General features: G+C 37.0%; 3 protein-coding genes across 8 annotated transcripts in view; 2 read left to right on the top strand and 1 right to left on the bottom strand.

Annotated features, from left to right (window-relative positions):
• Nucleotides 1-3909, top strand: part of DNAAF4 (dynein axonemal assembly factor 4) — a 25222-nt gene extending 21313 nt beyond the window's left edge. The window contains exons 7-9 of one of the 2 annotated variants that reach the window (XM_010208884.2): nucleotides 111-264; nucleotides 1133-1238; nucleotides 2576-3909. In XM_010208884.2, coding sequence (XP_010207186.2) covers nucleotides 111-264; nucleotides 1133-1238; nucleotides 2576-2685 — 370 coding nt within the window. In that variant the 3' untranslated portion in view covers nucleotides 2686-3909. The remainder of the gene's footprint in view (nucleotides 1-110; nucleotides 265-1132; nucleotides 1239-2575) is intronic. The other variant, XM_061999875.1, reaches the window with a different exon arrangement.
• Nucleotides 3910-4746: 837 nt separating this feature from the next.
• On the bottom strand, nucleotides 4747-6435 carry PIERCE2 (piercer of microtubule wall 2). Its single transcript, XM_062000247.1, has 2 exons — nucleotides 6066-6435; nucleotides 4747-5309 (listed from the first exon to the last, which is right to left on the bottom strand). The coding sequence occupies exons 1-2, from the start codon at nucleotides 6165-6167 to the stop codon at nucleotides 4947-4949; spliced, it is 465 nt and encodes a 154-aa protein (XP_061856231.1). The 5' UTR covers nucleotides 6168-6435; the 3' UTR covers nucleotides 4747-4946.
• A 243-nt stretch (nucleotides 6436-6678) lies between these two features.
• The window catches only part of CCPG1 (cell cycle progression 1), a 27025-nt gene continuing 7632 nt past the window's right edge, over nucleotides 6679-26071 (top strand). For 3 of the 5 annotated variants that reach the window (XM_062000319.1, XM_062000321.1, XM_062000322.1), the window contains exons 1-8: nucleotides 6679-6819; nucleotides 11381-11452; nucleotides 17349-17466; nucleotides 18294-18373; nucleotides 18567-18765; nucleotides 22242-22496; nucleotides 23324-23335; nucleotides 25954-26063. In XM_062000319.1, coding sequence (XP_061856303.1) covers nucleotides 11393-11452; nucleotides 17349-17466; nucleotides 18294-18373; nucleotides 18567-18765; nucleotides 22242-22496; nucleotides 23324-23335; nucleotides 25954-26063 — 834 coding nt within the window. In that variant the 5' untranslated portion in view covers nucleotides 6679-6819; nucleotides 11381-11392. The remainder of the gene's footprint in view (nucleotides 6820-11380; nucleotides 11453-17348; nucleotides 17467-18293; nucleotides 18374-18566; nucleotides 18766-22241; nucleotides 22497-23323; nucleotides 23336-25953; nucleotides 26064-26071) is intronic. The other 2 variants (XM_062000318.1, XM_062000320.1) reach the window with 2 other exon arrangements.

Below are 26071 nucleotides of genomic sequence, written 5' to 3'. Positions count from 1 at the left end.
AAAGCTGCTAAAACTTCACATTTTTGAAAATAGATTCAATAAGTAGATATTTATTTTGTGACATATCACCCTGTTTAAAGTGCATGTTTTACTTTTTGTTTTATACTTAGCAAAATGTTTGCCATGGGAAACTATCTTGCAGCTGTACATGCCTATAACCTTGCAGTGCGACTGAACAATAAGCTTCCCCTACTGTATCTGAATCGTGCTGCTTGCCACCTTAAACTGAGAAATTTACATAAAGCTATCGAAGATTCCTCTAAGGTATAACTATATAGGCTCTCAGACTGTCTTGTATATGATTGTGATTTATTATTGTCATATTTCTGACAATATGACAATTTGCAGATCTGCAAATACTTATTAGTGAGATTCAAAAAATGTTAAAGTAAAAATTGATGTAATGAAGTCATGGTGAAATATTAACATTTGGTAGTGCTTGATTAATAAACTTTCATAAAATTAAAAATGGAAAATACACACAGATACCTTTGGTATTATGTCATCGTGTTCTTCATTTGGTGGGAAGGATAAAAAAAAAGATAGTGATGTTGAGTGGGACACCTTAAAAAACCCAACAAACCAGACATTTTAAAAGAAGGGCTATATCATCTTGATGTTTTAGCAACCATTATTTGTTTCATGAGAGAGTAGTGAACTCAAATAGCACCTGAATAATTTGGAAAAACTTGTCACAGAATTACTGTCTTTAGAACCATCAAAGACTTGAGGCTTGAGACTTTTTTTTTCTTTTTTTCTTCTAATTCCTGCTATGGGATTTTTTAGGATTGCTTTTTTTCTGGTTTTGTAGAAGGGCATATAATATGATGTATGCAAACAGAATACATTATTTGGCTGTAATAAACATTTAACCCAGTATTTGTCAGTTTTTAGCCATGGCAGTGAAACTGTATTTAGCAAATTAGGGGGGAGGGGGAACAGATACACATCTTATGACTAGATTTACAAACCATATAATTAAATTTGAGTAGTTACTCTATGTTTCTATTTGAATAGTTGCTTTTTTACTATATAATAATAGTATTAGTTGAGAGAAGTGTGTGTAAATGAGAAAAACCTCAAAATTATGGAAAATTACTTCTAAATATTTTGAATGTTTTCATTGGTAAAGGCACTAGAACTGCTGACACCACCCGTTCCTGATAATGAGAGTGCTCGAGTAAAAGCCCACGTGAGACGTGGAACAGCATTTTGTCAGCTGGAGTTATATACAGAAGGTGAGACCATCATTTTGTGAAAAAATGCAGATGGATTTATAGTGACATACAAGTAATTCTGTTTAGCTCAATGAGACTGCTTGCACCTCTTTTTTTCAGGAGAGACATTAAAGAAGACTTACATAGTACATGCCTCTTTTGGTTACAAACCTGTATGCCACAGTCTTTTTAATTTACTGTCTAATTGCAATAATACTTGAAAAATCTTTACAAGATTTAAGAAATTTATTGTACTCTTAATTTAAGGAGTACAAATTAGTTTCTCAGTTGAAGTACAGGCTTTATAGCAAGTTGTGTATCCTCAGTGTGGTCCATTGGGTAATCAGTCTTAATGGGCGTAATGGCCAGCTATTGACCCTAGCAGCTTGGTGGCCATGGAAGGTATTGGTGAGGGAGGAATGAGAGGTCAGAGATGAAATATTTTCCTTTGGAAGCATTGAAATGTAGGATGCAAACTGACATGAAACTAGACTACACTAGTTTTGTTGTTTGTGAAATGTTTTCTTGGTTTTGAGATGATATTTACAGTCTTTCCAACTGTAGAACAAATTAACTTAAAATAATTTGAAATATTTCTCAAATATTTGCTTGTCAAGTGCTTCATGTAATATCTTTGTAAAATGTGTGAAACCCATATTGATGAGCAAAATGTTTCATCAAGTAGGTGTGATTTGTTTGAAAATATCCAACAAAGAGCTCAGAGACACTGTTAAGAGGATTGGTCTTGTTTTGTAAGGCAAACTTACAAGTGGAAATCAATAATAGAAAGTGAAGAATATTCAAAATGTCACTGTTGAAATACTAAGCTTTTCACGTTGGTTCACTTTTCCTACCTATGAATCCCTTTCTCGTTCCCTTACAGCTTCATTTGCTCTTGGAAACCTTATAAAAAAGACAATTAAACAAGATTTTATTTTACCTTTTGTACTCAATGGTTTGCTTTTTCCCCCCCTAAACTCTAGTATTCACAGTTTATGTCTTTTTTTTTTCTCCTTGTTTTAATGCACTTTTATTGTCATTCAATTTTTCTCCCTTCTACAGAACACTTTTGAACACTCCTCTCATACACGCTCACATATGTATATATATGTATATATGTGAAGGAAGAGGCTCTCTTTTCATGTTTCAATACCTGAAAATATTTCTGTTGTAGAGTGTTGCCTGTAAAGTAGTCTAAACAAAATATGAATTTATTTACTGACAAAAGTTAAATCTACTATCACTCTGATTTCATCTTGCTCAATAGCAAAACTCAAGTTCAATACTTTATGTGTAAGTTGCTAGAGGGGATGCTCTTGCATTATTGATTGACATTCTTGTTAATGTGTCTATATTAGGTCTCCAGGATTATGAAGAGGCTCTCAAGATTGATCCTAAAAATAAAACTATAGAAAAAGATGCTGAGAAGATTCGACACCTAATTCAAGGGACAATGCAAGATTCTTAACAGAAGAAGGGACTTTATGAGAGAGTTCAAACTTTTGAAAGCATCAGAAAGAATCTTAGTTCTCTTCAGTATGTTGTTAACTAGACATTCTTCTGTTTCACTCCATTCTGCTATTACACCTACATAGTTGGTAAAAGATTGGATATATTAATTACTGGGTTTGGACAGTATAGCATTATAACAAATATGATGAGGTATACGTTACATCATTTTGATACAAACTTCTTGGTTTTGCTTTCTGTGAAATATTGGTGGGCTAAATATTAAAACATGCATTTGGTACTTGATTGAAAGTTACCCATAACTTAATGAAATATTTATGTGGATATATCTACTGAATCCAGACAACGGTTTTTTAAACAACTTCAGAAGTTCCATGTAGTCAACAACCATTAACTTCTTATCTTTCTGTTCTTCACCAAGGCTGAAACAATTGTGTGTTATATGGTTACGGTTATATGCTTTCCCCTTTTCTTATTCTTCATAGTGTTCATCTGAAACTAAGACAGTGAATTTAGATACTCTAGTCCAGGCCTTGACTTCCAAAAACCTCCACCTGAAAGCATAGAGGTAGATTTTATGTCCTCAGAACATTATTTTTGACATTAAATAGTGTACATCAAATATTTTCATACTATTCTGAAACATTTGGGATGAACAAACAAGATGGAAAAATTATAAATCTATGGTGTGGTATTGTAGTGTAGTGCTAAATGAATCCTATGATTGTCCTATCAATGAATATGACTGACTGCTTCCATCCTGTTGCAATTAGTAACCTTACAGTGTAGCTGTAAAGCATATTCTAAATAAAAACCATTGTTATTTATATGATAATGTTTTTTTCTTGAGCTGATATTTTACTTTGTATTCTGTTATTGACATTGGCCAGTATCTCAGGAATGCTGGGGTACTCACTATCCTGGTGAGGTTACAAGTGTTGTAAAATGACATGAAGCCTGAGACTGTGCTTTGAAGTACTGCACCTGTTGTTTTGGATAGTGGAAGAATGTAAAATAGAATTGTTTATGTACATAATGTTAGCATTTGAATTATAGTGACAACCAGTAATACTGGACCTGAAGTAGTTCTGCTTTGTTAAGCATTCTATCCAAATTGTGGCCACTTCAACTACAGTAGCATTTTAGCAGACTCTTGAGTTTTCCACATCAGTCTGTTTCCTGAATACCATTTATGACTGATTTCTGTCTTTAGAAGATATTTGTTATGCATATAGATGTTATTTTGTGTAAATTTTATACTCCTGGAACAGAGAAGTTGGCAGGTGTTCCTTCACGTTGCTTTACTGAGAGCCTTCAGAGTAGTGCAGAGGTGAGTCTGGAGTAGTGCTTGTTCCTTCTTCCCTACAGATACCTACTGCATTGTGATGGAAGGGGGTGAGAATACTCTGTTTATAGCAGTCAGAAGGAGAGCAGTGCAGGAGCTTTAGTGCCTCAGTTGAGTGGAATGGTATACTTGTCAAAATAGGGCTCATTTTATGAGAAAGTGACAGTGGGGGCTAAGAAGGAGGGATGCTGGCAATGCAGAAAAAGAAAATGCAAAGAAGCTGGCACTGGTTGGGACTTCCTTGTTTTCCATTTTGGTTCCAGAGCCTATTAGAACAATCTGTATACATCTATATACAGGCTATTTGCATTGCAGAGATTTCTTACAGCTACTCAAGGCTATTTTTGATGTAGACAGGCACCTTTTTCTACTGCTATGTAATAGAAACAGTGCCTTCTTTAAAGGTCAGCATGGCAAATGTGCTTGGTGGCATGAACAATAGTTGTCTGTTTCATGTAATTATATTGGAAGCAAATGGATGTTAAGTTTCTGACTTCTAAATGTAAGCTGACTACTCTGTAGGCTGTATCAAAGTCATATGCATTATGTTGGTATTAGCGTCCTGAGGTGCAGGAATGTCCAGACTGACTTTAAGTTTTAAACCCAGAAAAATACTTTAATTAAAACAAACAAAACTTCTGGTCAATGTCTGTTGCACTTAACTCTTTATGTAAAATTAGAGTTCCAAGTTTATCATACCAGTTTTGAAAGTTTTATTTTTACAGGTTTAGGTCTGACAGAGAGAAGTGTATCATCAAACGGGCTACATCCTTTTTGATACATCTTATTCAACACAGCAAAACCAAAGTAAGTCAGATATTGACAGTTACTCTCAGAATGACTGAAATAAGATTTGTTTTCTTTAAGCCCAAGTGTCTAGTTTAAGTCTATGACAAAAAGACAGCTATTCATTTTTACAGAGTATGCTGGAAATTGGGGTAATCATAGACCCTACTTCTGTCAATGGCAGTGTTTAAATAACCACCTCCAAATGGCCCACAGGCAAGTAAGTGTTTTGAAAAGGTTTGATCCACTGGATGGTAAGTACAGGGTACCATCTGTGAGACAGGTGGTATAGCACCATATTCGCTTGAAGTTGTTTTAAACAGTAAATGCTGAGGCTTTGCCAAAGAACCATTGGTCAGGAGCATTTTGGTGTCCAGCATACAGGAAAACACTGGGTTGCCAGGATTGGCGCAGAAAGGCATATGAGGAGATTGGTTTTGCTCAGTGTTTGGACTTGACAGATTTCTGGCAGAAGTCATCTTCTTTCCCTGCTAAGGAGACAGATTTTAGTTCAGTCTTTCAACAGGGCAAAGCATTTCAAATTTGCTAAATGTTTGTGGTCAGAGCAAATGTTGCTCAAGATGTGTATTGAAATATATGCACGGTAGAGAGTGAGGAACTTGATGCTGCTGACTCTTGACCTTATTTAGTAAACTGTGAGAAGTGGTAAACAGACTCATGTTGACCAGGTACTAAAAATTGGAGTTTGCATCAATTTCTGCATTAGTGATATTTTAATATGTGTGGTAGAAATAATTAGTATGAATAACAAAAATATGAGAGTAAGAATATGGTGAGGCCTTATGGATGGTTTCTTTTGGTTTTGACTTTTCCTAATATACAGAAATATATATGTTAAAACAGAGCCTTAAACAAACCTCCAAATGACTGTACTTCCTTACTCCCGTTCACATGCATGCATTATTATTCTTTTTCTCTCTGTAGAGGGTGAATCATGATGGATACTTAATATTTTCATGGGAAGTGCTTTAAATGCAGCATTGATGCGTGTGTGGTAAAACTGTGCTAAGGTACCTCCCTTAGTTTTGCTGAGCAAGCCATTCAAAGCTTGCTGCTCTTCAGAGGTGCAATTATTTTTTTTTTTTTCATTTCTCGATTATTTAAGAGATTGTGTCATGTTTATTTCCTGCATCGGAGCACTGCCAGGGCCTAAATCTCTGGGCGTTGTAGGGTACCCGTTGGTGAGCTGCTGTTGAGGTGCAAGGGCCATGTCGGGGCTGCCTTACCAGGGGCAAACGGCTCTTGGGGAGGGAAGGACAGCTTCTTCTGTAGCAGCACGGCCACTGGCGTCCGATTCCAAACCGGAGCTGTGGTGAAACTTTCCACATTAGTTAATTCACAATCAGGCTTTTTCCATCCGTCCAAGGCTAGGGGGATCAAATACCTCTAGTCCACATACAGCGCTTTTTTTAGGGTGGGGTGTTCTTCGGTGGGGCGCTTTTGGCTTTTTTCAGAGCTGGCTGTGGCTTTCTCTGGCTATCAAATTATCCTGTCGTCACCTCTGAAAAACGCTCCGCGCGCTGCAGGCGCCTCTGAGCAACCTCGCCTCGGGACAGACACCGGCACCGGGGCGGCCCGCACGCCTGCCGCCCTGCTGCCCTCGCCCCTCTCGGTCCACCCCCGCGCCTAGTCCACACGCCGCTCCGTCCGTCCGCGGTCCCGCCGCGCCAGCCCTGTCCGCCGCCGCCGCTGTGCGGGGCCGCCTCGGCTCGGCTCGGCGGCGCGGTGTTGCCATAGCAGCGGGGGCCCGCCGGGGGCGGGGCGGGCGGCGCGCCGCGGTGCAGCCTGGGCGCTGTAGGCTGCGGGGCGAGCGGGCGGGCGGGCCGCGGCGGCACGCGTACTGCGCTGCCCAGGCTGCCGCGGGGCGCCGCCGCGCGCAGGCGCGGCCCGGGTGGGTCCGTGTTGTTTTTGACGGCGTCACTGGCGGCGGTAGCCGGGGGACGCTGCTTCGCGCCGAGCCCCGCGGCGGGCTGCGCTCAGGTAGGCGGCCGGGACCGGCCCTCCGGGGGCTGCCGCCCTCAGGCCTGGCCTCGGTGCGCAGCCTCCCGGGAGTGCGGTGGCCGGGCGCGCGGAGAGGCTGCTTTGCAGCCCGCGGGGCTGTGGCTGCGGCAGCCGCTGTGGGTCCGGCAGCCGCTGTGGGCCGCAGGGTGCGAGTACCGGGGGCGCTGCGGGGCGGCCGCACCTCTCGGGGACGGCCGGGCGAGCTCTGCGTGCGGCGGTCACCGCCGTGCCGGCCCTGGGCTGTGTCACTGGCCCTGGGCGCTGACACTTGCCAACTTCCTTCTCTTTCATCATCTGCCTCCGTCTCTCGGGCTGATGCAAGGTGTTCTGTTTCATAAATTGTGTTATTGCTGCTTTAGCTGTTCTGGCACCGGGCTGTTTGCTGTTTCAGGTGTATTCTAATAAAACTTGTGAGAGAGAGGTAGTGGATGCTGAGCAGGGAGTGCCCAGCTTTCCAGTGTGTTGGCTTTTAAAAGCTGCATTTGTCTTACTGGAAGTCATGGCAAGGAAGTAGGCTTTATGTGTTGCTAAATATATTCATAAAGAAGAATGTTAGTTTTGGGAAGAAATTACACTGCTTAGTAGACATAAAAGACTTGCATGAAAATCTGAAACTATTATACAACAGTGACATGTTTTGTTTCTGCTCCGCAACAAAGAAACTACTGTAGCAGAGAACCATGAGTTTTTACTTGGAAAGACAGCGCAGCAAACTGTAATGAACACTGATGTGTAGGATGTGGTATCTCCTTTATTTTTTTATAGATACATGGGGTAACTTGATGTTCAAGATACCAACAATACATATGGCTGTAAACTTTTACACCTTAGCCTTCTGGTTTGTATTTCACAAAGAGTAAGAAAATAATTCACACTTCTCTTCCCTGTTGCCCCCAATACACAGAGATTGAACTCTGAATAGAATTAGTATTTATTTTGTCTACACAGAAAGTGGAAAGGTGATGTCACTGAGAAATTAGGACATTTTTGGGCCTGGATTCAGCTTTGCAGTTTGAACTAGAGTATGGACGAACTTGAATTGTAATTTTTTTTTGAAACATGTTGACAATAAAGGTATTTAGTGACAATCCAAACTAGTGAAGCGGTGTGTGGGGTGTGAGTTTCCTTTTTTCCAATCTTTTCTTTTGTCTTGTCCTGACATACAGGAGATACAGAATACTCTCCTGTATCCTCCAGTTATCCCTGCTGTTACTGGACTAGAACCCATTAGCATCATCTTGATTCTTTAGAAAGTTTGCAGGCTTCATATCTGTTTAATTCCTGCCCAAAGGTGTTTGTTTTGTTTTTGTTTTGTTTTGTTCTATTCTCTCATTCAGGAAGACAATGCCAACTATATCCAGCAGCTTCGGGCAGGTAGAAGTGTACTGGTTCTTAGTGGGTCTTTGTCATTTGCTGGTAGAAAATACAAGCTGGTGAGGATTTTGTGAGTAGGTCAGTTTAGCTGTTTCAGTTTCCTTAAGGGACTGGATTTGATACCGGATTTAGTTATGGCTAGGTGTGTTTTATTAATCTTTTACAGAAATAAGCTGTTGAGATGTTGGTTGAAGTTCAGGATCCAGTGCACCTAGGGTTTTTTTTTTTTATTAAAGCTTTTTAGGCTGTTTTGCCCTTTAGAGCGAAGTAATTAAAACAAATGCTTTATTTTTGATGATTGTTTTACTTGTGTGTTTGCTGAATGTGCTTGTAGGAATATAATGACCCTAGAAATACCCTTTAATCTCATACAATGTTATCTGTCTATCATCTTTGATAAATTTAGGAGTTCTACCTGTAAACCTTAATGATTTTCTTTTTTATTCCATTCTTTTTCTTGATATTGAAAACTTACCTATTTTGGAGATTCATCACCTGTTTGCAGTTAAATATGCAGTATTGGTGTGATATTGTAGTTACTAAAAGGGAACTTTTAACTCAAGGCTGTGTATCAAGGCCAGCAAGTAATAGAAGATTATGATTATCTGCTTGTTCCTGTTTGGTTTTTTAACATTTTTTGATTATGCCAACGCTCCCATAGTTAGGCCCTGAAGCTTTTGTCTGGGAATGGAAGACAGATGTTTACTGCTTCTTGGAGCTTGAGGCGAGGATTGTGTATTCAGTAGAGATGGTTTTATGCAGTACTCAATTACCTGTCAGTCTCTGAGCTGGATGGAGAGGGAGAAGATGGCAGCATTGAGTTAGCTGGGGTCTGTGATGAAAAGCTGAGTTAGCTAGAGGGAGACAGGCGTTACAGTGTTCAGCTCAGAGTCTGCTGGTAAAACTTACCCTTTCAAAATTTGTAAGTGCACTTGTATCAACAGATTTTTTTTTTTTCCTATTGAAGGATTTGCATTATGTGACTTCATTGTTTTTCATCTAACACTGAGATGCTCTGAAACTGGAATTGCTGTTATGAAACCACAGCCCAAATTTGTTCCACAGTGGAGATCAGACTTGCTAGTAGGAACTGTGAGGCTGACTGTGCTGTATTTGTCCTAAACTGTACTTTTTGTGGTCATGCAAAGGGCTTGCTTTTCAATGACAATCAATTTGTCGCTCTTATCATTGCTCCATTCATTGAACTGTAGAATGATGAAATGTGAATGCTTTTATACTGAAGAGAATCCACAAAAGGTAACTTTATAGGTTTTTTTAACAGTACAGTTTTTGCCACATAGCCAGAGATGTTTCTGATAGGTGGCAAGTTTTGGTGCTGGTAATTACCTTCCTCTGAAAAGAACATAGCTGCTGAATGCCTGGACAAAGTCAAAATAATTCAGTGACAGCAAGATGATATTATCTCATGAAAACTCTGGAATGCAGTCTTTGCCATTTGGGCATTTGTTATTGTGATGATTGAAGAAGTATGATTTTTAAAACCCTGTAATTAAAAAAAAAAAACTGTGATAATTGAATACTGTATGATTTTAAAAAACCCAACCCCAGGAAACCAAACTGGCTGCCTTGCCCTCAGTGTTCACAGAATCACAGAATCTCAAGGGCTGGAAGGGACCTCAAAAGATCATCCTAGTCCAACCCCCCTGCCAGAGCTGACATTCCAGGAAGAGCACTAGTGAAAAAGGAAATTACAACCATAGTCAAAGTAGGGCTTTGTAATAAATAGAAGTACAGTTTCTGTAAGTCTGATGCCTAAGTTGATAATTAGTGGAAATTTTTGCTTTTTAAACTGTGGTTGGGATTGTCACTGTTGCCTTTTTTACAGAGGAACTGCAAATACATTAGTTGAAGTTGATGAGGAAAAAGTGTTACATTAGAAAAACATATAACTATCATAAGGCAGAGACAGGAGACAAATGTTTTCTCTATTTCATAAGAAACCTAAATGGAATTGGAAGCTTCATATTTTTTTGTGCAAATTTCTAGCTGCACTGACCTATGTTGTAATTCAAGGTTTGTGTATATTTTCTCCATTAACAAACTGGGACAAGATTGGTCATGAAGCACAGAGTCAATAAATTTAAACAAATAGGTACTTTTCTCTGTGTTCTTGCAAGAAGTAACTGGGTATGGGAAATAAAGCACGTGTCTGAAGTTCTCAGAACTGTGCTTTGTCGTTATAACCTCCATTTTATAGAAGCTTTATTGAATCATGATTTCTTTTACTGCTTTGTTACATTGGATGCACAATGTAATACACAGTTGATTGGAAATGGTTGTATTTTTGGAAAGTTTTTTTTTTCCCCAAATAATTTTGTAGTAAATTTTTTAACAACTTGATATACTTTTATTGTAAGGAATATAAAACGTGTAAAATATATTTTTTAAGTTGTTCTATTAGTTAAAATCTTAAAAAAGAAATCAGAATGTATAACAATAATGAATGCTCTGTGTTGTTGGTACAGGAGAAAAAATAATAAGACAGCTGTAACTAGGCAGCTTTCTTCTGAAAATAACTATCCAAGTCATCTGGTTGTATTGTAACAAGTAAAATTTGTCTATTGGGGTTTTTTTATTCTGTTTTTTGTACTTTCCAGGTACTCTTTCAAATTTTTTTTCAGAATCGGTATATTTGAAAGTACTTGAAAGGAGTGGAAGAAACACAAAATGTTCTGCTCGGTAGTTGAACAGAATTAGTTCCAAAAAATCCTACTTTCTGTCTTCTCAAAAAATGTGGAGTTTTTCTTGAATAAATTATAGTTCCTGTGCATGTAACAGTTCAGAAATTACTTCACCTACTGAAACATGTCTTAATGGTGCTACAGTAAAATCTTGAATGCTGGTTAGCCTTGTGTGTGTGTTTTAGGTAGTGTAAAAGCTTTTTGGCTAAATAGGTCTGAACCTTGCAAAGCCATATTAGCTCCAAATATAAAAAACATAATAGGGAATACTTACAAAAGAATATATTTTCCTTCTTAACTTTTATTTTGTCTTTTCTTTTGGATTTCAGAATAACAATTTGTGAGTTAGTGTAGTGTTCTATAACACCATAATTTCAATTCTTCTATTTTCCTTTTTTTTTTTTTGCAAGAAAGAAGTGAAATTGTGTGTCCTGCAAGTTAAAAGAATCTCCTTTTGTTTGCAGTGTGCTTTGAAAATGTCTGAAAATTCCAGTGATAGTGATTCATCTTGTGGCTGGACTGTCATCAATCATGAGGTACTCGATCTCAAATTAATGGAGTTCTATCAGTTTAAGACTAGCCATATGCAGTAAAATATTATTTCAACTTTGCAGTTTTGTGTGAATGTTACATATCAACAGAGACTATAGATGAGGGATTTATAAATAAGAAAATATAAAACTGTTAAAAGTAGTTTCTTTGCTACAGCTGATATAAATTTTCTTATTTAAAAGAATAACTTTTTCTACAAAGATTTTACTTTGAAACTTTGCTAGAATTTTAGTGAGATGCTCTCCTCTGTTCCATCTTTCCCCAAAGCACTGACATTCTACGTAAGTTGCCTATTGTTTGTCATGTGTTTCATCTTTTCCTTTCAAATCCATGTGTTCTTCCCTCCTGCCCCCCCCCCCCCCCCCCCCAACAAAAAGCTACAAAAGTCAAAACCTTGGGAATAATGGGTAGGAAAAGTATGTCATGCAGAAGGGAATGATTCTATGATTTTTTCCAAGTCTTTTCTGCCGTCAAGATATTTGTTCCTGGCTTCAACAGTTGCTGTATAGAAATAGCCTTCTGTCCTTACATTCTTTCTTATTATGAAAAACTAGGATAGGGAGAGGTTCATGCTGAATTACTAGAATGTTAGAAGAAGGCATTTTCAAGCCTCATGTAAATGCTATAGTTTGTGCAGAACCTACTGCTTTTGTTCCTGACTGGAACAATCTCTTGTTTTGAGTTGAGCCTCTGAGTTCAGGAGGTTGAGGCCTAGCATAAAGACAACTGTGAGATGTGCTACCTCTGTCTATTGTATTGCCTCACTCTGCTTATAGAATGCACAGACAGTTTAGAGGAAGATGCACATAGGCCTATTGGATCTTATTTGCACAATCTTGAGCACTTTGTTTTGTGTGGAACGCTGTTCTGCATTGAGAAGGAAAGATACGGGGAATTTAGAGGGTCTAGTGTTTCCAGAAATTGTGTTGCAAAGACTAGTTGGGGGTTATGCTTCAAAGAGTATGTAATTATGTATTTCATACTCAAGATGCTGAAGTTTCCCCAGCTTTCTTGCCTTGAGTGGACTTTGGGGGAAGCTGTGGTGAGTAAAGAGCTGACAACATTTTATTAGATTTATTTGGAACTGAAGATGATGGGAGGGCAGGGCAGCACTCTGCATCTGTGCTGTAAGGTCAGGAATGAGAAGTATAACCTCAGAGATTAAAATGATGATTGGTGAGGGCTTGCCATGCTTATGTGAGGGTCTTGAAAAGTGTAGCAGCCTGAAAAGCTTGGAATGGTAAGAGATCCTTCTGTGAGAAAGACTGAGTTTTGGAGTTGCTTTCTTTTGTGTTATTTTCAGAGAGTTGCAGCAGCTTTTAGCATGAGATCTTTGCAATCCACATGGGAATTCTGGGCTTCCTTGGTCCTGTTGTTCAGGCAGGAGAGTGCAAGGCATAAAATACATAGAAATAACGTGGATGTTGGCACCTTGTGGCGGAGGAATTCATATGGCAGTGCAGGACTGAGTTAATGGCAGCAACTAAGAGAATGTGGGGTTTGTTTCCATTAGGCAAACTGTCACTGAAGTGGTATCTTCCGTATGGAAATAGGTAATAATTACGCTCCTTTTGTGTAAGAAAGTTGTGATGGTAGATTGTGTGGCAGCAGGTAGAAAGAACTAACAGACAAGATGCAAGGCAAAAAGCTGTTCTTGTTCAAAATGCTTGCTCACTTTTAAGACCTATTTCAATATCAAATTTGTATGGCTTCAGTGCATCTGTCCATCTTTGCTATGGCTTTATTTATTAGGTGTACTTTTATTTGGGTCGAAATGCTAGAATTCTCTCATTCTTTGATCAGGTCTTGGGGATATAGCTATTTGTGAAGTCACTATTGTGTCTGAGTAGCCCTGGTTTAATTTGTGTCTTCTGATGTTTGACTAGTTTAAAGGGACAATGGCTTTATTAAAATAAAAAACCCAAAAGCAATTCCTAGTGGCATAAAGCCTGAGATAAACAAAAAATGAAGCAATGGAAGGTCTGTTGGGATGGGATTCATTGTTGCCTAGATGTCTACAGGGTAGGCATCTCAATTTGATATGGTTTCTAAAGTTGTGTAGACTAAATCAATACAATCGGTGGAATCTAGACAGTAGTAATTCTTAAGCTAAGGTCAGCGTTTATACTGACTTTCTGTCTTGACTCCACTGACTATATTGATTGTAAAGGTACTTTTAACAATTTGCTGAGATGTAGACACTTGAAGATACATAAGATTAATGTTTTATCTTACCTCTAGCAGTGAACAAGGCAGGCCTAAGTTGGTGAGAAACTGAGAGGCCCTAACTATTAGTGTGGATCTCCAATATACTTCTCCTTTGTTCTTGAGGGTTTTTGTATCTCTTCAGATCTTGTCTGATGTTTGTGTAGTATGGTCAGTGTTTGTTGTTTGTTTTGTTTTGTATTCGGCATTATTTTGTAAACTAAACATGTTATTACTGAGCTGGAATCCTCCGAGCAAATGAGGTAATTACTTTCCTGGAATGACACATATTGGCTGTCTGTATATTCTTATCGCTTGACCCAAAACATTTTCAAGGAACAGTACTTGAGTTATTTCATTCGTAGGAGGAAAATAGGAAATAATGTCAAAAGATCATGGGGATTAATGAGCTGTTTCTCCTTCACTGCACACTCTCCTATTTGCAGTTTATAATGAAAATCCAGGTGATTGGAAAGGCAAGCCATTACAAGCTTGTGATGATACTCAAGGTTTGAAAACTGTTCAGTTTCAGAAGTGCAAGAGTTATGGTTTGAGACTTGTAAATGTTGGGCCGTGGTTTCATTTCCATTGGCAGCATATTTAAGGGATGGTTGAAATTTCTTTTCCTGTTTTGAGTTGGATGACAAGTTGAGAGTCCCATCACAAAAACAGAAACAGAAAATCACACCAGTCCTGAAGACCAAGGAGTGCACAGGCTACCAGACTTTACAGACTTCTAATAGATGTGAAAGGATTTAGGAGTTGACTACAACAATTGGGTTACTTAGTTGTGAAATGCCAGCTTTATTTTCATACTTGAGACAGTTTTTTACACTGTAACTGAAAATAAGTTATGCAGTGAGTCTATATAAATTAACATAATACAAGATTATAGGAAGGCAGGAATTTGTTTAGCTAACGCAGAGTGGATTTCCATGATGATCTGTATATCACAGAAATCTGTGATATACAGATTTTTGTATTCCCAGTCATTCTTCCCTAATTAAGTAATTCTGTTCATGATGGGAAAACACTCGGTGTTTAAAAGATCCCATTATTGATGTTCTCCTGGCAACACAGCTTTCAATCTGAGCACAAAGAAAGTAGAATGAAGAGAATGGTTAAACAGCCTTCACACACAAGTTATCCCGGGAATGGGTTGCATGTGAACATGTATACCTTGGGGAAATTATTTGGTTATTCAGGAGAGATATTGAACTAAGATTAGACATATTTGGAATACTATAGTATTACTTTCTCAGGTATTCTTGTGACTTGTATTATCATAGAATGGTAAGGGTTGGAAGGGACCTTTAGAGATCTAGTCCAACCCCCCGGCAGAAGCAGGTTCACCTAGATTAGGTCGCACAGGAATGTGTCCAGGCGGATCTTGAAGACCTCCAAGGAGAGAGACTCCACACCCTCCCTGGGCAGCCTGTGCCAGGGCTCTCTCACACAGTTAAATAGTTTTTTCTTCTGTTTAAATAGAACTTTTTCTGTTCTGGCTTCATCCCATTACCCTTTGTTGTTTTGGTAGATACAATAAAAAAAAGGGATGTCCCAGCCTCCTGACATCCACCATTTAGATATTTGTAAATATTAATAAGGTCCCCTCTCAGTCTCTTCTCTAGACTACACAGGCCTAGTGCCCTCAGCCTTTCCTCATAAGGAAGATGCTCCAGTCCCCTGATCATCTTGGTGGCCCTGCGTTGGACTCTCTCCATAAGTTCTTTGTCCTTCTTGAGCTAGGGAGCCCAGAACTGGACACAGAACTTCAGATGAGGCTTCACCAGGGCAGAGTAGAGGGGAAGCAGAACCTCCCTCAACTTGTAGTGATGATGACACAACAGAATCAGCTTCTGGTATTGTTTTTGCCATTTAAAAAGGCACCAAGTTAAGAGGGACAAGAAATGGCAGTTGGCTTGATTGGTTGTTGCAGAGAACTGACAACTGTGTATACTGAATTTAATGCACACTGAATTTAATGTCTGCTCTGAACAGAGAAGTGATGCTGTGCATTGTTGGACTACTCTGAAGAAAGGTCTTGCTGCTTTTATATAGGAGTGTAGGAAAAGGTGTGCAGTGAAGAGACAGTATCCTTTCTCAACCTCTTTGATGAAATAGAAGGGTGATGGAGGTTTAGAAACAGTGTTTAAAATAAGATGGCTTACCCTGTGCTCAGCTGGCCCAATTTCTTGATGTTTTAGCTAAAATTTTAATCTGTTTTAAGATATATTCCTGATGTTTCCCCAGTGGAGCTTGGGCAAACTAAATTTGTTATTCATTTTCATCTTCACAACTTGAAAAAAGTAAGTAAGAGTTCTATTGCACCAGAGAACAATTATCAGGTAATAAATTTATATACCTGTGTATAAAACCCAACCCAGCCAAAACCCTCAGGTAATTTTGTATTTTCATTGAGATTTTACTCAGATTTTAATAAGGTACTTATAATTGAGTGGTGAATTTCTGCAAAACATTTGAGATTGATACTTTTGTAGTCAAAAGAAAAAAATACAAAATATTTGTCATTACCAAAGCAGTTAATTTTTTAAGCCTTTTAAAAAGGAACATAACTTTGTAATGTGATTATAGAATGTATCTTATGCAACTTGTTTTGAGGTATCTAATCTTTGTGAAGTAGAGTCTTCTCTTAAAAACAAAAGCATACATGTTTGCTTGAGTCCCAAAGTGAGACATGTAGGGAAACTGATCTGGAAGTATTACAACTACTGTAATTTCACACCTGCTGTTGCAAAAATAACTATCTCTGTTTACAAAAACAGCTCAAGTTATTTCTGGATCAGAGTGACTTAGTGTTTTTCAGTTAGCTTTTGCACATTTATAGTTTTATAATATCCTTACTTGTGTTCCATAAGTAATTTTAAACAAAAATTGCAATACAAAGATTAAATATTTTGAGTTGTCAAGCATATTGCTTGCCTTCAGTGCTGTGTAATCTCAGGGCGTTGTTTATCCTAAGTTCCTGTTTTGCTCTGAGGTGGTTGCTAACTGGCAGCTGACCAATAACCAAGGTTCCTCTCGGGATTAAAGACAGAAATCCAGTTTAGAGATTGTATAAATATTTGTTTTCCTGGTGTCAGAGAGGTACAACTAAAACAGCCATTCAGAATTTCTCACAGGAGCTGAGATGGAATAGAACTAAACATATTTTATTTTCCTGATAGTAGTACTTCATGGTGGTACTCTGGAAGTTCCATTTTGGGGAGCCTATGTGTATTTACATACAATAGTTGGACATGTGTGGAAGAATTAGATCCCATATGCAAAATTCTTTTGACAGCCTCCTCTGTTTTTCTAAATTCTGTGTAAGAAATAGATCTAGTAAAGATAACAGAAAATAGTAATTGAAGATAGTTATCATAGTTGTTAAATGATGCCTAAATTGCTGTTTCCACACCCACCCTGCCCCAAATTGTCCTCCTCTTTCTTTTTTCCCTCATGGTTTTAAATATTACATATTCATTGTTTTTTGCTCTGATTAATTAATTGATGTCTCTTGCTTTTATTTGCCTGAAATCTTAATCAATTTTAAATATTATTATTTTGATATTTTTATTATTCATGTTCTATTTTCTTTGTAACCCTTTCCTCCTGCTTCACTGATAGAAACCCCAATAACTGTAATGTTCATTTAAAACTCTTCAACTCCAGGGTTCTGATATAGAGACAGTGACTTCTTCAGAAAGCAGAAGCACAAATGATAACCATGAGCTTGTTTCAGAAGAATATGTTTCTTTGCAAGAAGAGGAGCAACCACTTGATTTGCAAGGTAAGATATTAGAAGAGGAGCAGTTTCATAAAATAAATGTCTGTCATAACATTGGCACACAATTGATTTTTTTTTTTTAATAGAGTTTGTATACTTTGTAGGCCTCTGGCAAAGGACCTGCTTCACTGGTGTTGTAGAAAATATTCAGTCATCAACTTTATACATTCTTTTTTCCCTCAGTGGAAATGTCTTGTAGAATGTCTTTCATTTTGTCAGTGCTTTTGGTGTATTATAGGATAGTATGCACTGTTTTTGCTGTAAAATAGTTAGTAGAAGTGCTATTGCTAAAAGAAATATTCATTAATAATGTCATAGATCAAATAAGTATAATTTGGAAGGAACCATCAAATTAAAACCGTGATGTTTTTGCACCCAAAAAATAGCATAGTGGCAGTGAAACGCCATCATGAAAATCCTTCCACTTATTTTAATTAGCAAATTTAATATTCAGTTTGTTAATATTGGTATGAGAATGCAGATGTAACAGGTTCAATGTGCAGTTGACTAAATTTGAGCTTGGCCTTGTTTCCAAATTCGTAATCTCTCCTGTAGAAACAGGACTAGACACTCAAACTCCAATGACTACCTGGAAAATGTTTCAGTTATCCTAGCATATAAATGTACTGTGGTATGAACATTCTGACATTTGTTAGAGAGATATTAAAAGTGAGATTTAGTGTATTTTCAGAAAACCTTTCCTGTTAAAATAGATACTAGAAATGTCACAATTATACATATTGTAATATTACATGGGAGTGGCTGGAATTTGTGGTTACTGATTTTAATCCCAAGTTTGTTTGTTTGTTTTCCTCTTTTTATTTATATAGCTCAGTGCAATGATGATGGAGAGATACCAGTGGTAGATACTACTCTGTCTGCTTTTGAGGAAACTCAAACAGTCCCAGAGGTAACTTACATTACATTACATTATTCAGAATCTTCTGTGAGTCCCATCTGATATTGATGCACAATGTTTTGAAGACATTAAAATCAAGATACTGATTTTGTTTTTTAGAGCATTAATAACTCTTGTGGGTTTTTTTTAATTGACTTTGTATTGTAAGTATCTGAATAATTTCTGATTTCTTCAATTTCCCTAGGAAAAAATCCCTGATGATGGGGCCTGCATTGGAACTATTAGTGATGATTCTGACATTGTTACACTTGATGCTCCAAAACCAGAAGAAACTCCAAGTCAGGAGGAAGCTCCAGCTGATGGTGAAGAAGCTCAGAGTTCAGAGGATTTTAACATGGGTTCCTCCTCCAGCAGTCAATATGCATTTTCTCATCTAGAAACTGGTAAGAGCAATAAATTACTAAACAACGCTGTGCAAAAATGCCACAAAGATAAAAAAGGAAGTCTTTGCATAGTGAACCTTCTTTGTGTGGAGAGAGCAAAAAAATGACATTGGACTTGTTGAGTACACGTCCAAACATTGGCAGTCTCTAGGACAACTCTAGTTGCCCTAACTCTAAAACTTTGTCCCAATATGTGTCTGCAGTCTTCTTATTTGAGAGCATTCTTTCCCGTTATGTGTTCACTATTTTAAATAGAAAGCAAGTTTCTATGGTAGTTTAGAGAATTTAAATTACATTTAGTTAATAAAATAACTATAGTTTTTCTTTTGGCAATTTTTTTTTGCTTTATAGAGTTGGCATAAATAACTAGTAACTGGGAGAGAATGGATTTTTTTTTTGGGCCATGAGTGCTAATAGCAGCATGACTACAAAAACTTTTTGCTTACCTTCATAACTATGTGGAATATACATATACACATACACATACACACACACACACACACACACATATTTTAAGATAATTCCAGTACTTGGCAGAATATGCAATGCATGGTATTGAGGGGGAAGGATATGAATGTTTGACCAATTGAAACAAACCAAACAAATTAAAACAAAAAGATTTACTATTATGTTACTTTTTTTCTAGTTCTTTAGTCTTCCTTTTGCATTCTGTTTGGTTGCTTGTTGGTAATCTTTTCTGTTCTCTTAATTTGTGTAACACTTTGTGTATTTCCTTTTTTTAGTAGAATAAAGCATCATTAAACATTCATGTATCTATATAGTGTCCGTTAGAATCAGAAAATGGTAACATAGCATCTAATTATTACTACTGATTTGAAACAAAACTGTTGCCATCTTTAAGTCTTCTGAATGACTTTACTTAGTTTTTAATTTAGAATTTAGTTGACTTTTTTCTGTCTTTTAAGGCTGAGTTCTAAAAATGCCTTCTTCTTTCCCCTCTATGTTTTTGTATACAAAAGTCAGTTGGCTGGAGAAGCTGAGGAAGATACCTGATTGTGTAAGGGGATGGGGAAATGAGGTGAAAGAGCATGTGTCTCGCAGTCTTCCTTTCCAAGGTGGTGTGATTAAATTTGATCAGCTTGTGTAAAGCTGATTGCTTATGGCTTGCATGGTGTGTTCATAGAACTATCTGTATCAATCTGACTTGATGAAACTGAAACAGGCTGCATCTAAGCTTGAGTAGTATCTGCAGAAACATCAAAGAAAATCACATTCATAACTGTTACTTCATCTGGTTTCTAGTGTAGATCTGATGCTTCAAAATCATAGCATAAGCTAGAATTTTGTACTGCTATCGTGGTCATGCTTTGTTTCACTTAAACTCCTTTTCATCTTGTATATGTTAGAGTACAGCTTTGTACTGAATTCTTACATCAGCTGTAAGGCAGTGTCATTCTTGTCTGAAAGGGTAATGCTGTTGACAACCTGCCAGTAGTGCTTATGAGAAATATAGTGGCTCTATATTTCTCACAACTTCTTCTCTTTGCTTTTTTTATTTTCTATCTTTATTTTCCTTTCCTACTTTTTACTGTCCAGCATATATCAAAGAATTTTCTATTTGGCCAGAAGCAGCTGTTCCTTAACCACTTTTGTATTCTGCATGTGTAAGCTTCTTTGGTTGTTGAAAAAAAACCCCTAAACCCTCCAAATAAACAGTAACACCTATTTTGGATATGTCCTGTATAATCTTTTATAATGTCTGACCTCTGCATTCTAGTAAAAATAGCTCTCTCCTTGCTAATTTCTAAATGCCTGTCTGACTTATCCAGGATTGAGGAAGTATGCATCTGCTTAAATGACTGATTTGAAAATAGCGTTATTTTCTACTAAGCTACATAAATTCATTTCAAGTAGCTGTTTAAATGATTTGTCGTCATTGCAGTGTTTGCTTGGTCAGTCTGGTTTGACTAATTGACAAAAATGGACTTTTTTTAGTAAGAGGGGAGGTTAACTTTCATTATCTAACATGTTGCTTGTTCATTGGTAATCTTTTCTGGCATTGTGCAGGCTGAAATTTATTTTAAGTGAAGGAACTTAATTGGTAATGCTTTGTACAGATAACAGCTAGCACTGCATGGCATTCGTGTCTATTCAGTGATGTTTGCATGGCTTTCCTCAAACAAATGATTTTCAGTTGTGAAATGTTTAAGGACAATAACTCTTTAGTTAGGGTTTTTTTTTTTTGTTACATTTGAGTGATGATCTCTTACATCAGAATCAACTACCATATTTCTTGAAGGGGCATTAGCATTGTGTAATTGGGGGCATCAAATGTAGTGTCTGGGCACGAACACTTTGTCATGTGCTGGAGGCTGCATTGATCACACTGAATCTATTTCAGGCATATAAATTCGGTACATGAACATAGATATTTTCACCCTACCACTGCTTGTCCTTGATACTTGCCTTACCCTTGACAGTGATGCTTTCAAAGGAGGGAGATTAAATAATCATTACTTACATACTGGATTATGTAAATATATTTACAGTACATGCAGCAAGCATTTGTACCACTATTACAGCTCTGTTGTTATATTCCCAGTTAGAACAATATATGGCTTTTGGGACATAGAAACATGAACATGTAAATGATATAAATACCATTTTACAAAACTGTTACAAAAGGTATTTTTTTTATGGTTATAATTTGTTCTTATCGCAAATCTTGGTCAATTCAGTCTTCCAAAACAGGAGTCAGGTAGTTGAAGCATTTTGGATTCAGGGTGTTAGGGAGGGCAAACACAGAAGCACATAGGTGTTTTTTTTTTCTGTTTAGTAGTGGTTAAAAATGGCTTTTCTTTTTTTTAAAGATGGGTAAAGATGTTAATAGTATGGTAGGTATTAAAAGTAAACAAAATTACATATTTAAGTAAATTTGCAATGCAAAGTTTTTGATCATTACAATACCTCCGTTAACAGAGTTGTAGTGGAATTTTGTGTGCAGTTGCATGTAGATCACAGCATGAAGCTTTTTGAGAGAATATAGTAAAACCACGTCTGTCTTTTAGGAGGCTTTCTTTTAGCAAGCTTTTATGTTAATCTTCTATTATTAAATAGTTAGTGTCACTATTGTTTCAAAAAGAAGGAAAAGTAAATTCTTGACCTTTCTGCTCCACGAGACTTTGCAGAGGCAGTACTTGTAGATTCTTTAAAAGACTGGATTGACTGAAAGAAACACTTTCTAATGAGTGATAAGGTGTGGGGAAGTGCCATACAGATATTTGTTGATGATTTCTTGATTGTCTGTCTTTTGTATTTAAACATTGAAATTTCAGCTGTGAAGACCAAGCATTCCTGGCATATTTTCCAGCATAATCACATTGAGAATTTTTATTTTGTTTTATTAATGTTCTGTAAGATAAGTGCCAAATATTGTTGCAGATTTTGATACTCAAATTGATTTTTAAAAGCAACAATTAATGCATTTTAAAGACTCTTTATATGTTGGTTTTCAGTTTTTTCATCTCAGGCTAGCAATGATGAATCAAGTAGTGATGAAACTAGTAGTCAGTCCAGTCCCACAGTACGAAAACGTTGGGCTAAGAAGAGGCTGATCTCCAGTTCTGAGGCTGAGAGTGGGTCACCTGCTGAACCAGAGTCTGAACCTCCCAGAGAAGAGCAGCACAAACGCCAGTTCAGTAGCGGCCTCAACAGGTGCATCATACTGGCTTTGGTGATTGCCATCAGCATGGGCTTTGGACACTTCTATGGTAAGTTTATAGAAATACATATAGAATCAACATCTTAAATAACAAACACCATTTGTGACTCTGATTTTTTTTTCCTTGTTCTCTACTGACAAGCTAGCCTAAAAATGAGAAAAAGCAGCTGCTAATGTATGGCTAATAGAGAACTCCCTTCAGTGGTGCAACTGTCTAGTAAATAAAAATAAACAATTTTTTTGTTACCCTTCCAGACAGAAACTTCTTCTTGTTCTCATAATGCAGTGTGTACCCTTCATTTTTCACATCTTTTCTTTTGAAATAAATTTGTGGTAGTGCTCAACTCTCTGAATGCTGTTACGAATGATATTTTGGGTATTTGTCTCGTGCACTCAAGTGATTAATGTAAGAGCATGGTATATTTTTTACAGGAGTTCATAGTATCAATATTTTTCTCTGTCTGGTGGAGAAAAATACGCTGTCGTCGTCCTTGCAATTCCATAGTAGTTTAGGGAATTCAGAATAGCAGGAGTTTTTGTGTTCAGGCCGTTGTCTAAAGTTAAGCATTACATAGATTGTTAGTACATTTAGCAAAACAGCAGAATTATGCCACATCTAAATCTATGTAACGTGAGCCTAATCTTCTAAGATACACATGTTGTGATAAAAATGATAGAGGCCATTTGTTTTTTATAGTAATTTTTCCTGAGTAGTTTTAGGAGGACTTGTGATTCCATTTGTGACTAGGAGTATGATTCTAATTGCATTTGATTTAGTCTAATTGTTAGGAGTCTAAATTGTTACACTTATGTTGAGACTTATACTGATTTTTCACTCGAGCCTGATTTTTTTTTTTAAATTTTTTTTGTTCCTAGGTAAACTTGAAGGTAAGAGTCATGAGTGATGCAGTGTGGATGCTGTGCTTGCATTCAGATTCACTTTTCAAACTGTGTGTGTCTGTGTGCACACATATCGATATATATTCGCATACTTCAATTAAAAAAATCAATAAATCGGGTCTTAAGAATGACCAGTGTATGCAAGGTTATAGGAATGACTAATCCAATAGTATAAAATACTTACTATTTAGCAGTTCTAGCTACTAGATGTAAAAAATCATTGATGCATACTGCCATGGAGAGGAGTACAACTACACCAGTCTTTGATGGTGTTTTGTGATGGTGGCTTGAGGTTTCAGTTTTGTTGATAATTTCATTGCATTTAAATTTGAGTTAATGATAAGTGTTCTTCTTTTAAAGAACTTTGAGATCTATGGATGAGAAATACACTTTGGCAATGTCTTCAGAGTCATATCTGTATTAAGGGATTCACTTACACTTGTTCATTCATTGAATCTGAACTTCTAAATAACAATTGTCAGTATGACAGCATTCTCAGCAGAAAGAAGGCAACTGTATATAGCTTTAGTTCTTGCTTCTTCAAGTGAAAGTTCTTCATGGTTATGTGATAACTAATCTTTCTACCTCTGGAAAGAAAATCAAAACCTGCTTTTAATCTTGCTGTGTTTTGTTTGGTATTTTTTTGAACACAAGCTTCCAAAGAGAAATCCCTTTCCCTAAAGGACTACTTTGCATTTTTGCAATTCAACTTGAAATGAGTGTTATGCACAGAAGTCTTCTAATGCTAGGCTAATTGTCATGTAAGATGATTGGAAAGGGTTACTTCTTATGAAATTACTTTCATAAGTAATGGGGTCAGTGTCAGTGCAGTGTTTTCCCTTTGGACTTTTCAAGATATGGAAAGCAACTGGGATTAGCTTTTAATCAATAGCTGTATCCAAATCAGTATTAAACCAAGTTCGCTGGCTTTACGGTGCTCTATGAAGGAGATCTGAAAGAGGGCAAGCCTTCCAGGAAAACAGATAATTGGAAGTCTCTTCCCAGGAGAATGTCTTCTTATGGACACTCAGACATTTAATTTTTGTCTTGAACCAGAATCTGGAAAAGAGAGTATTGCTGTAATGCTAGGGATTTGTATAGATTACTTATAGAATCTGAAGGATGCTGTGACTTGAAAGTACCAGCTGGAAACACAATGAGGAATGGTACCTCATTATGTGCATTTTCAATGTCTTCATTACCCTTTCTATGTTGGTAAATGTCACTTTTGCTTACTGTATCTAAATGATGATTCTTGATAAGGAGAGAAATGGAGTTTTAAGTGTTTTTCTGTAATTCAGGTTCCCTTTAACTGAACCCTTTACAATAAATGATGATTTTTCAGATACAGACTTTGGATTCTTAGGATCAATGGACTTCTTCAAAAGTATCTGTAAAACATAAATATGAAAAGCAAATGTACTGCCAATATATATGAATTCACTTATGAAAGGATCTGTTCTTCCAATAAGTATTTATTAGGACTCAGCAAACTTAAAATCATTGCTGTGAAAATGTTGCTTTCCCTTAGTTGAATTGAACCATTGAGTTTCAGTTGGGCTTAATAGAGCACCGACTGTTTTTTAAGTTCATACTCAACGCTAAATGGAAATTAACAGAGCATAAAAAATTCCTCACTGTAATAGTATTTATAGAATTTCTTCTGTTTAATAATACATCCCTCCTGCCTTTAAATACTGAAATAGAATTCTGCATATGCTGCATTGGTTTTGAAAGAAGTACTTAAAACTTGCTGTTGCCATCTGCTGTAGAGTCAATTCAAGAGAATCTTAAAGGCAAAGAAGTAAAAACTACATCAGTGTTAGGATTTAGAGAGCATGATACAGGTAGGGGGTGTACCAGTAAATAAGTTGATGGAAAAAATTGGTGTCTAGTACAATGAAGATATTTTTTCAGAAAAATAGTATGTATCAGCCTTTACCTGACAATTGAAAGACAGGGTATTTGCTTACTCCTCAGCTTGCAAATAGTTGCTGCTTTGTGAGCAGAGTGTGATAATTGTTTCTGCATGGATGTTTTAAATGCTGTGCTAATATCCTCATTATATACATAACTTCATATACATAACTTTAATATCTAATATCCTCTTTATTATTAATTACTTTTTAATACCTTAATATTTAATATCCTCATATTCATATAACAATGAAAGTTGTAAATCTGAAGTGGATAATGCATGGAGTAATAAGTCTCTCATTTATCCTGATTGGCTTGCATGTTACTAAAAAAAACCCCAGACACTCATCCTTTCCTGCATAATTTTTGTTGGTTTTGTATGTAAGTTATTCTTGTGTAATTTTCCAAAATTCCTTCATATGTTATCATCAAACAAAAGGCAGTGTAAGAGTGACTTTTTGTGTCTGTTTGAGAAACAATTGTTGGAAGAAACAGAATCAGTATGGAACAACCTGTTTTTATAATCTTAATTTTGTTACAGCTGAACAGTTATTAGGAAGTACTGGGCAGAAATTGCAAGGTGAGAATGCTTTTGAATCTGCAGAGAAAATGAAGATTATGTTTAGGTTTGTGTGTTCTTCTACTTAATGTAAGTCAGTCTGTCAAAAGAACGTTTTATATCTTTGTAGGTACAATACAGAGCCAGAAACGTCAGCAGCTAGCGACCAAGACACGTGAATTAAAAGATATCAAAGATGACCTTTACCAGTGTCAACAAGAGCAAGGCGATAAAGTAGGGGTAGGTAT

Source organism: Colius striatus, chromosome 7 (genome assembly GCF_028858725.1).
Source record: "Colius striatus isolate bColStr4 chromosome 7, bColStr4.1.hap1, whole genome shotgun sequence".
Classification (NCBI taxonomy): Eukaryota; Metazoa; Chordata; class Aves; order Coliiformes; family Coliidae; genus Colius; species Colius striatus.
The sequence above is the reverse complement of the archived record's forward strand: the minus strand, read 5'-3'. Positions and strand labels throughout refer to the sequence as shown.

Bases quoted from the DNA above. Each gene is read 5' to 3' on its own strand.
- PIERCE2 (XM_062000247.1), bottom strand. From the start codon at position 6,167: ATGTGGAAAGTTTCACCACAGCTCCGGTTTGGAATCGGACGCCAGTGG. The intron at 5,310-6,065 runs GTAAGGCAGCCC...CTGTCTCCTTAG, and splicing joins CCAAGAGCCGTTTGCCCCTG to CAGGGAAAGAAGATGACTTC.